This window comes from Vulpes vulpes, chromosome 16 (genome assembly GCF_048418805.1).
Source record: "Vulpes vulpes isolate BD-2025 chromosome 16, VulVul3, whole genome shotgun sequence".
NCBI lineage: Eukaryota > Metazoa > Chordata > Mammalia > Carnivora > Canidae > Vulpes > Vulpes vulpes.
Genome location: NC_132795.1, coordinates 18,659,974 through 18,672,342, shown reverse-complemented (window position 1 = coordinate 18,672,342; position 12,369 = coordinate 18,659,974). Strand labels below are relative to the sequence as shown.

Genomic DNA, 12,369 nt, shown 5'->3' with positions numbered 1-12,369 from the left:
AATTTTTTTTTAAAGGCTACATTTTACCTGAGGAAATATTTAAGATTATGTTCAATTATACGAGGCTTTAAAGATTCTCTAACCATAATTGTTGTAGAAATCCTTGCTATCAATAAAGTAAGCAATTTGGATAAGTTCTTAATGCTGTAGAAATAGATGGCCACCCATATCTGTATTGTTAAAGATCAGTCTTGGGGTGCCTGGGTAGCTCAGTCAGTTAAGCACCTGTCTCTTAATTTTAGCTCTGGTCATCATCTCAGGATTGTGCAATTGAGCCCTAAGTCAGACTCCATGCTAGGTATGGAGTCTGTTTAAAATTCTTGCTCTCCCTCTGCCCCTCCCTCCACCCTGCTCACTCTTGCATGTGCTCTCTAAAAAAATAATAAAATAAATCAATCTCTCTAATCTACAATGGGAGAAATTTAAATCCATTTATTCATTTGTTCTATTGTATACATTGCTTTATAGAGCTCCCATAATAAAACATTTAATACCAAAACTGATTTAGTTATTAAAGGCTAGAGTGAAAGTTTTAAGCAGTAAATCCTCAACAAAGATTGCAGCAAACAACATGGATGGAACTAGAGAGTATTATGCTAAGTGAAATAAGTCAATCAGAGAAAAGACAAATACCACATGATTTCACTCATACATGGAATTTAAGAAACAAAACAGATGAACATGGGAAGGGAAAGAAAGAAAAAATAAGATGAAAATTGAAAGGCAAATCAGAAGAAACAGTGAACTCTAGGAAACAAACTAAGGGTTGCTGGAGGGGAGGTGGATAGAGGGAAGGAATAATTGGGTGATGGGCATTAAAGAGGGCACTTGCTGTAATGAGCACTGGGTGTTGTGTGTAACTGATGCACACAACTAAATTCTACTTCTGAAACTTAAAAAAAAAAAAAAGGGTTAGCTAAACACTGCTTAACAGTTTTCTCTCGAAATACTATAGGTTCCACAGCCTTCTCTTGGAATATATTCCCTCGTTCTTATTAAATCACATTACAATAAACCACCACAGCAATCTCGAAAAGGCAGAGGAGGACAGGTAAAGGAAATGTATTTTTCCATAGAAGAAGGAAGGGGAGTTTTATCTCATTCACTTATGCAACAGGTATTTATTAAGAACTATTTGCCAGATCTTTAAGTAGGTACTGGGATACACTGTGAGTAAAACAGAATAATTCCCAGTTCATGCAGAAGATAAAATGGGATGACTGAGAAAGGGCTTTCATATTACCAACTAGGGCTTGAAGAGTAGGTGTTTTCCACTTCCTGCATCACTTGGGCACCACCTACAGGGCAGAGTTTGGACATCTGAACAAGGGGCTACAGGAATGCTCTCAGCGTTTATTACCACTCCCTCTCTTTATGGTGATTCATAAACCATTCTTGACTTATTCATTTCTTGAGAACAGAGTTACCTACCATGCATGGGTCTTCAACTGTAGCAGTGACCCTGCCTGTGTTCTACTCATTCTATACACTAAGGAAGTGTTTTTATCAACAATATCAGACAGAATCAAAGAGAAATAATCCTCTATGCTTTTCTCCTCATTTCTCTAATGTGGGAATCCAAATAACACCACAAAGAATACTATGACAGGATTAAAATTTTTTTTATTTATTTAGGAGAGGGAGAGAGCACACGTGCAGGCAAGCAGGGGTGGGGCAGAGGGAGACAGAAGAGAATTCTAAGCAGGCTCTGTGCTTTAGCACATATGGGGGTCATGAGCACATCTCATGACCCTGAGATCATGACCTGAACCTAAATCAAGAGTTGGACACTTAACTGAAACACCCAGGCATCCCTACGTCATGCTTAAGTATTTGCGGATCACTTGCTAGTTTAAAGTTTATCTTAGAACCCCATAACTTGTCTTTTCAACCTCCCACCTAATAAAGGCATCCTTTCATTATGGTCACCCAGGCTCTGTACCAATTCCTCAGGCAGTTGCCTATTCCACCAATATATTATTTCATTAGAAGTGACATTTATTGGGACACTTGGCTGGCTCAGTTGGTAGAGGATGTGACTTTTGATCTTAGAATCGTGAGTTCGAGCCCTACACTGGGTGTAGAGATTACTTTTAAAAGTGGCATTTACTGAGCACTTAGGACATACCAGGCAATATACTAAATATGTCACATATATTAATTAGCTCATTCCCTCCTCAGGAAAACCCGATGAATTACATATTACATATTACAAGATATTACATATCTTCATTCTTAAAGATTCCAGAGAGAATACATAATCAAATTGTTCCCCTGAACAAATTAGTAGCTATTAAGAAAGAAAGGTCATTTCATTTTTTTAAATGATGCGGATTTGGAAAATCTGTATTCTCTGGTAAAAGGTAAAAATCCTGAGAATCAAAAAAAACATTTGAGAACCCAGTAAGTAATTCCAGATTACTACTATGCTAGCAGATATTGTGTAACACTCTATCCTATTACTTCTACCATTATCATATATAAAATCTTTCTTTTAAATAACAGTGTTTGAAAAGTTCATGTTCATATTCTACCTCTAAATTCTATTTTTTCCTTTTTACTTAACATACTAAAATAAATTCCTTTCCCTCATTTCTTTAGGAATGAAAATTTAGACCTGGCTAAGGTGAGCTGTATTCCAACCATTAACTGTGATAAATGTATTTAGCACAGGTATCCTTTAAGAAACTTAGATTCATGCATACACCTTCCAACAAGTACAGACTTCTTTCAGATAATCAATAACATATGTCCTATTTATTCCCTCATTGCCATATTTCATGAATAAGTTCTCATTTTTTAATCGTTTTTTTTTTTTAAGATTTATTTATTTATGATAGACAGAGAGAGAGAGAGAGAGAGAGAGGGGCAGAGACACAGGCAGAGGGAGAAGCAGACCCCATGCCGGGAGCCAGATGTGGGACTCGATCGCGGGTCTCTAGGATCGTGCCCTGGGCCAAAGGCAGGCACGAAACCGCTGAGCCACCCAGGGATCCCCAGTTCTCATCATTTTTATTACTAATTACTAATATCTCATTTTTATTAGTACCCTTAAAAAAACTAATTACTAAACAATGTGTTTTATTACTTCCTACAAGTGTATTCTATTTCCTGTATCCTGCATTTTACTGGAAGAATTCAGACTGGGTTGTTATAGCCCAAAGCTGATAAATAGATTCAGATCCCATAAATACTTACATTTGTGTAGATCTTGTGTGGCACCATTTTTTTTTGTTAGAATTCATATGCACAAGAATAAAAATACTTACATAGGCAAAATCTAGTATAGACTTTTCAAGAAAAAAAAAGGCATGTCTTAAATACTAATATTTGTGTGGCCTCAAGAACACTGATCCCTCTAAACCTGTTTCCATATATGAAAAATGGGGACTCTAGAACAGATCTGTGACACTGATGTGCATAGTGCTTCTACCACAATGTCTGTCACCCTAGAGTTCTTCAATAAATGATAGCAATTATTTTTACTATTTATGCCTAATGATATAGTTTATTTCAATACCTTAAATATTTCTAAGTATAAATAGGCAATATGAATATGTGAATTTAGCTTCATTTACTTTATTAAAAGCAAATATGAAATACATAAATTTTATATAAACTAATAAAAACTCCTTAGAACAAAAATATTCCTAACCTAAGAATTCTCTGAGTTGCTAAAAGGATTAAAATAATAATGGTCATAATTAATTTTGGCTGTAACATATACTGGTTGCCTTCCCCACAACTATTCCCTCTCTTCTTTCTTTCTTTCTCTTTCTTTCTTTCTTTCTTTCTTTCTTTTTTTCTTTCTTTCTTTCTTTCTTTCTTTCTTTCTTTCTTTCTTTCTCTTTCTTTCTTTCTTTCTTTCTTTCTTTCTTTTTCTTCTTTCTTTTTTTGATTTTATTTATTTATTTGAGAAAGTGATTGAGAGACAGAGACAGAGCAAGCAAGCATAAGTGGGGGCAGGGACAGAGGGAGAAGCAGACTTCCCACTGAGCAAGGAGTCTGACATGGGGGGCTTGGATCCCAGGGTCCTGAGATCATGACCTGAGCTGAAAGCAGACACCCAACTGACTGAACCACCCAGGTGCCCCACTACTTCTTTTTTTCTTAAAGAGCTCCAATTTTGTTTGGATATATGTCTACCCCTGATTCTGAGTAGCCTAAATCGAAACACTGGAATAAACTTAATCAAGGAGGTGATAGACCATACTCCAAAAACTGTAAAACACTGATAAAAGAAATGGAAGATGATACAATGAAATGGAAAGACATCCCATGCCATGGATTGGAAGAACAGGTATTAAAATGCCCATACTACCCAAAGCAATCTACAACTTTGATGCAACCCCTATCAAAATACTAATAGTATTTTTCACACAACTAGAACAATACTACTAAAATTTGTATGAAACCACAAGAGACCCCAATTAGCCAAAGTACTCTTGAAAAAGAACAAAGCTGGAGTTATCATAATACCAGATTTGAAGATATACAACAAAGCTGTAGTCATCAAAACAGTATGGTACTGGGCACAAAAAAAAGACACTTAGATCAATGGAACAGAAAAGAGAGTTCAGAAATAAACCCATGCTTATACAGTCAATTAATCTATGCCAAAAAAGGCAAGAATATACAATGGGGAAAAAGACAGTCTCTTCAACAAATGATGCTGGGAAACTGAAAAGCTACATGTAAAAGAATGAAACTGGGCCACTTTCTTACAACATCCACAAAAATACACTCAAAATGGATTAATGATCTTAATATGAGACCTAAAACCATAAAACTCATAAAAGAAAACATAGGCAATAATCTCTTGGACACTGACCCTAACAATGTATTTTTGAATAGGTCTCCCCAGGCAAGGAAAACTAGAAGAAAAAAAAAAAAGACTATTGGGGCTACATCAAAATAAAAAGCTTTTGCACAGCAAAGGAAATTATCAATAAAACAGAAAGGCAACCTACTGAATGGGAGAAGATATTTGCTATTGATGTGTCCAATAAGGAGTTAATATCCAAAGACATAAAGAACTTACATAACTCAATACCCAAAAATAATCTGATCAAAAAAGGAGCAGAGGATTTGAACAGAATTTTTCCAAAGAAGACATACAGACACATGAAAAGATGCTCAACATCACTCATCATCACTCAGGGAAATGTAAATTAAAACTACAATGAGATGTCACTTTATACCTGTCAGAATGGCTAAAATGAAAAACAAAAGAAATAAGAAGTGTGGGCAAGGACACAGAGAAAAAGGAACCCTTATGCACTGCTGATAGGAATGTAAACTGGTGCAGCCACTGTACTAAACAGTATGGAAGTCCCTCCCCAAATTAAAAATTACCATATGATCCAATAATTCCAATACTCGTTTTTTTTTAAGATAGATAGATAGATTGATTGATTGATTTCAGACACAGAGAGAGTGAGAAAGAGAAAGAGAGACAGAGACACAGCAGAGGGAGAAGCAGGCTCCATGCAGGGAGCCCAAAGTGGGACTCGATCCTGGGTCTCCAGGATCACACTCCGGGCTGAAGGTGGCGCTAAACTGCTGGGCCACTGGGGCTGCCCCCACTACACGGTATTTACCCAAAGAAAATAAAAACACTAATTCAAAAAGATACATGCATCCTTATTTTTACCACACCATTATTTATAATAGCCACACTATGGAAACAACCCAAATATCCATTGCTGGATGAATGGATAAAAAAGATGTGTGTGTATATATGTATATATACACAACAGAGTATTACTAGCCATTAAAAAAAACGGGGGGGATCTTCCCACTTGCAAGAACATAGATGAACCTAGAGTATATAATGCTAAGTGAAATAAGTCAAAGACAAATACCATATGATTTCACTCATATTGTGTCTTTATCAGTTTCCCATAGATTAAAATGCACTAAAAATATCAGTTCTTAAAAAAAATAAAAATAAGAGTTCTCAAAAGCACAGATATAATCAGTGTGAGAAGCTCAAAAGTCTGAATAAAGGAGGAAAACAACCTCACTAAAAGTAGCTCAGATATGCCATAATATTGGCTATCAGGGCTGTGATTTGCTGGAAAACGAGTGACAAAGATCATTTCTGGACCAGATGAGAGCCAGTCCACTTTGAAATTGGGCACAGTAACCTCTGATGATTCTGCTGAGTAAATACAGGAAAAGAAAAAATACCTATGTCCCACTTTTGGCTTTGATCTAAGTTTTCCTAAAATAAGCCTGCTATTAAATAAAAGTCTCAAATTTAAAATCTAACCTGTTTTACATATTCTGACCCAAAGCTTATCATACAGTACTCATTTCTTAGTAGCACTAATCTAATTAGGGCTAGAGTTCAACTATGGTGTAAGCACATACTTCTTTTCCTCACCATTCCTTTAAAAGCCTACAGAAAGAGCAAAACCAGTATACTTGATAGAGGTACAAACTATTCTAAAATGCCCAATAACTCACTCTATGTCTAACACCAATTAAAATTCCTAAAAAGAGAAATGAATTTACCTTTAGCACCAGACAATAATCTGTAGGTGCTTTGTATTTGTTCCGGTAATCCTGTCCATAATAAACGTTGACATGATCCAGCTGGAGAAAGCATACCAGTTCCCGAGACAGCTAAGATTAAAAAAACAAAAAACAAAAAAACAAAAAAACAAAAAAACACCAAAATACTGAATTAACAATAATGTACAAACAAGTAAATGTCATACCTGGTAGCAGGTTCTAGTTGAGAATAAAAACTTAAACAGGTGGAAACCAGTACTATTTTGCAGATGACAAGACAGTGAGATTCTCTATAAATATGCCTCCTTTAACCCACGATGTAACAAAAAGGCAGTCCATTTCACTTACTGTCTGCCATTCACAATGAACACAGACTTGCTTGGAAAGGGTAGCATTTTAAGGAGACTCTAAATATAGTACATTAAATACAATATAGTATAATAGAACTCTGGAAAAAAAAAGAAGAAAATATCATGTAGTTCAGTGCCCATAATGCATATCTCAAGTACATTGATTCTTAAGTCAGGGTTTCCTTACCTTAAATAGAGGCAACAATATATGCCTCTCAGGAGGGTGACAAAACCTGGATGAGACAAGGGTTTAAGGAGTTTAAAACAGTGCTGGCCCCCACTAAACACAGAAGTGGAGCTACCAAGTGGGCCCTCAGCATGAGCGTATTATCCAAGCAAGGCTGAAATGCCTTATAATCCCAGAAAGCTATTCTCCCCAAACAATAACAAGCAAAAACTATTCTGACACAGTTCTGAACATGATACATAAAAGTATGATTTCATATGTGGCAAGAGAAACTAAGATGGGCCCAACGAATGACCAGAGAGTGATCACTTCCAGATTTCTTCTTCTTTATAACAGATCAATAGATAAAGCAAAACATATTCTGTGTGTCCTACATGAGTTGAAACAAATCAGAGCATGGATTCATTTTGTCAGCACACTTCCTATAAATTAAAATCAACTATCATAAGTAAGAAGGGACACACCTTTGCTTTTCCTTTAGGGACATAGTAGATACCAGATGCTCGCAAAAGAAAGTAACGCTTTTTCCAGGACTTTTTGCCATCATCTTTCAACCACAGGACTCCTTCAATTTCTGGTACAGTTACAGAACTTCCACAAAAACATTCCTAAAATAAGAAGATGATTTGGAAAGACGTGATCTTTGGATTCTCAGAAAACAATTGTGTTTAGCCCTGTGAAGTTCATGATACTAAAATTAAACCAAAATGGCTTTGGTATTAAAGCCACATTGCTAATTTTACCTCAATTAGAACTTTCCATTCTAAACATCATATAGATTCATTTTGAAACTACTATGGCATTTTGAATACTTTCACCAACACTGTTTGGAAGAAACTAAGTTGAATTGTCAACTGAGCTACATACAACAGGATTTAAATGCACCTGTAAACATCACAGTTAACAGTAAATTTAATAAAAGTGTCAGAGTTAAGCATCAGACTTTATTTTTCTCCAAATTAAGAACACATTTAGATTAGCTATCAAACTAAATTTTAAAAGAAAGCAACATGCTAAGTGAGTAAATGTTCATAATTTAAAAACTGTATTAATTGGTATGATTCTAAAACAGAGCACATTTATTCTTTCAATATTTAAAACCATGTTGAAAGGAATATAAGTAAACAAACTCAAAATTATGAATTCTAATGTTCATACTTAGATAAAAACATAATTAAAAATCAAACATGTATTTGGTAAAAGAAAATCAGAAATCCTCACTAAATATTAATATAGGACATTTTAAGTCTAAATTAACTTATCTCTTCCCAAAGTACAGAGGAATCAAGAATTATAAAGAGGATTTTTAATTGTAGCTATTATCACTATGAAAAGCTGAGTGCTGATCTTCATCTTCCTAATTGCCCTGTTGCTAAATAAGAGTTTATTCTGGCTTTCAAACATATTAACTTCTTAAAATCAGCAAAGGACCAAAAGCTAAAAATTGAATTATGTTTCAGTTTGTTTTATTAAAATAAGGGAATGTGTATTTTTAAAATGATCTTTATGGGGATCCCTGGGTGGTGCAGCGGTTTGGCGCCTGCCTTTGGCCCAGGGCGTGATCCTGGAGACCCGGGATCAAATCCCACGTCGGGCTCCCGGTGCATGGAGCCTGCTTCTCCCTCTGCCTATGTCTCTGCCTCTCTCTCTCTCTCTCTCTCTCTCTCTGTGTGACTATCATAAATAAATAAATATTTTAAAAAAACATTAAAATGATCTTTATGATTTTTAAAATTATTTGAGTTATTTAAAGTTAAGGCTTGATATATTTTGTAAATAACTAAGTATACTCAAATTTCTCTCTGGGTAAGCAGATAAAGTACCACAATCACATCCTTCATTGACCAGCCTTTTACCCCACTTGTCTGCTTCTCACAGCTTATGACTTCTTTTAGTCCACTAATATATTACTTGGCAAAACAACAATTTTTAAGAGGTTCTTTAGTGGCCTAACATTCACATAGCTGAACTCTCCCCCTCAGTCTATGGAGGAATACTGGCTTCTCTAGTTATATGTATCGTTATGAATATATAGCATTGGCATACTTCGCTTCAAAACAGGTGCTTAATATTTTAATACTATAACGTGCAGGAAGAGAGGGGGTGGGGGAAGTAAACAGTTATACCTCCAATAGCACTTCCTTGTTTCTATCTGCCATCTCAGCAGTTTCCTTTTTCCCCAGAAGGTAATTCTGGAAAAATAAATAAATGAAAGTTAGAGAGAAATCCACCCTATTATTTCCTTGGCACAGGTGCATATATGATTTCTTCTAGAAATATAGCAACTGTGTCTACCTGTCTAGAATGAAAGGAACACTGCTTTGAACATTAACTTGTGCATGTGCATCATTGCTAAAATGCTTAATGCTGGCCGCCTGCTTTATCCATTATCTTGAATTATTCCATAAATTGTCCTTCCCCAAATTCTGAGATGATGCTACATCCAATAGCTGACAAATGTTCGGTACAACTAATGAAAGGACCTGAAAGGTTTACAAATTAAGTACAATGAGTAAGGCAGATTTCCTTAAAATATGCTAAGCTTAACTGATCCAGATGCAGAAAATTTAATCTATGTTCTGGCTTTGAAAGAAGAAATCCCCAATTCTCAGAGACTATCATAATATCACTTGCCAATTAATATCTGAATTCTATTAGTCTTATAAAAAACTTTTTTGCAATCATCTAATCTATTGGTATTCCCAAATGTGTATTATTCACTAAAAAGATCCAATAAAGATGTGTCATGATTAAGCTGTCTGAAGGGTATTTAATATTCTTAATATTGCTACTATGTATCATTACTACTTTTCACAGTGAGGTTGTTTTCTCTCACCTGATTTTTATAAAATATTTGTGTATTAGAAGTACTAACTCAAATATTATTATGGAATAAATAAAGATGCCAAATAAATCAAGGTAACATATTAAAAGTGGAACCATTTATAATCAAGGGTATTTAGATTAAAAAAGAAGATATTAAAATTAATTGTGAACTGGATAAATGAAATAGAGAACTAAAAAATAAAAGTACACTTCTTTGATGGATGAGAAGCTCACGAAGCAAACAGATGGGCTCAACAGTTCTGGACAAAACAGAAATCTAGAAACTCCCTGGAGTTACTTCTGTTGCCCTAAGGGCTCACCCCATCTGGCTCTGGATGACTAGTAACCTCTTTGACGCCTGATACCTGGGCTCAAGCAGACTTCCCACCTGAGCAGTACTAAATGCTCCCATGGGATTTTATAACCGCAATGCTCCAACCAGGTAGTTGCCAGTTTGTTTGTTTTTTTTTTAAACTCTGTTAACTTAAAAGTAATAGAATAAGGTGAACATTTAGAAATCCTGACCTCTCTAAGGTATTTGGTCTCACCTGTGGGTTTTTGAAAAGTGCATATTTTTCTATACGTTCCATAAATATAAGCTTGTTTTGGCTATCTCTTGTCCAATTAAGAAGATTTTCAACCAAGTTTTCATGATCTTCAAAGATTCTCTCTGTCCCAAGATAAAATATCAGTATTTTGTTAGTATTGATCAGAACTGCATCAAAGACATAAAACTTGTGAAGTAATTCTAAGCAGAACCACAGAATTTTTTTTTAAAAGATTTTATTTATTCATAAGAGACACGGGGGGGTGGGGGCAGAGACATAGGCAGAGGGAGAAGCAGGCTCCATGCAAGGAGGCCGATGTGGGACTTGATCCCAGGTCTCCGGGATCACACCCCGGGCTGCAGGCGGTGCTAAACCACTGGACCACCGGGCTGCCCGAACCAGAGAATTTTAATTGACATTATAGCTCTTGGCCCTTAGAAATTATCTGGTCTTCCCTCTATTTTCAAATAAACATGCCCAACGGTGTTAAGTGACTTCAACAAAGTCACACAGTTGTTACATGGAAGAATTAGGACTAAAATCTAGGTCTTCTGTTAGATCTTTCTCAGCCTTCATTCATTTCCTATCTACCTTTGAAAAAACAAAAAACCAAGGGTGTCTGGGTGGCTCAGTCAGTTAAACATCTGCCTTTGGCTCATGTCATGATACATTCCTGGGATCAAGCCCCTCCTCCAATTCCCTGCTCAACAGGGAATCTGCTTCTCCCTCTGCCCCTACCCCAGCTAGTGCTCGGGTATGTGCATGCACCCACTCTCTCAGATAAATAAATAAAATCTTAAAAAAAAAAAAAGACCATAGCCAACTATATAAAAGGTAATAGAAAAATATAATATCACATATGTGGGTCATTAACCTATAGACATGGACATACTAAAAACATTATCATCTAAACATGTTCTGTGTACACCATCATGCCACATGTATGAACTCAAACCTTTGTAATTCTCTAAGAAAAGTTATGAGTATTATAATAATACATTTTATACATGCTAATAAACTAATAACTTATGGTTTAGTTTGGGGGCTATGTATGTGCAATTCTGAGACAAAAAGGTTAATAATTAAATTTTTATTTCTCTGGAAACTGCTGTGAAATATTTAAATATACAGGTAGTAAAACCAATGCAAATACTTTTTAAAATAAAATACAAAGTTGAAATTGATTACTGATTCAAATATACCTTATTTTATTAGGTATAAAATAACAACTGTTAAAAATAACAATTTCCAGATTGCTAAAATCACACAACTAATATTAGAAACTTTTTAAAGAATCAATGAGGGCATTAAAAATGAGGGATTTTTAAAATTAGAAAACACCACACTTAACTACAAATCATAGGAAACTAAGATTTAGTACATCTAGCTAAAAATAAAAAAGATAGGCTTTATGTTTTCCCTAAAAGTTAAATGCTGGTATAGGGAATTCAAAACAAAAGCAAATAAATAGAATGGTCTTAGTAAATGTGTCTATGCAGTTATTTGAAGGAAAAAGCATTTTATTACTTAAAAAAAAAAAAAAACTATTTTAGCCATAAGAAGATCTGAAGTGAACTGGAAATAATCTTGTATTCAGAGAAATCTCAAATACTTGGAGGGGGGAAAAAAGATAATGTAAAAAGCTAAGGCTCCATATACATAGGGGGGAAAAAGATGACTCAAAGTGCTTTAGTTAACATGAAAACTGTTAGCATTGCATAGTAACTAAAAAGTAAATAAAGCAATTAGATTACTAACCCATTTGTAATTCAGAGATGGTTTCTACCAGCGACCAGTCTAAACTATAACCGCAGTGGGATTTGTCCATTAGGTTATCCAGCACTTGTCTCACTGTCTGCCTCTCATCCACCATCATTGTTTTAGAACTATCGTCAGACATGTGGACTCTAATCACCAACTACAATAGGTAAAAAGGAAA

At 35.2% G+C, this 12,369-nt stretch overlaps 1 protein-coding gene across 5 annotated transcripts in view; it reads right to left on the bottom strand.

Moving 5' to 3' along the window:
• The window catches only part of RAPH1 (Ras association (RalGDS/AF-6) and pleckstrin homology domains 1), a 97,327-nt gene that overhangs the window by 16,903 nt on the left and 68,055 nt on the right, over positions 1-12,369 (bottom strand). For all 5 annotated transcript variants that reach the window (XM_072741986.1, XM_072741982.1, XM_072741984.1 and 2 more), the window contains 5 exons: positions 12,189-12,348; positions 10,431-10,552; positions 9,183-9,248; positions 7,521-7,664; positions 6,520-6,630 (listed from right to left, as the gene is read on the bottom strand). In XM_072741986.1, coding sequence (XP_072598087.1) covers positions 6,520-6,630; positions 7,521-7,664; positions 9,183-9,248; positions 10,431-10,552; positions 12,189-12,348 — 603 coding nt within the window. The remainder of the gene's footprint in view (positions 1-6,519; positions 6,631-7,520; positions 7,665-9,182; positions 9,249-10,430; positions 10,553-12,188; positions 12,349-12,369) is intronic.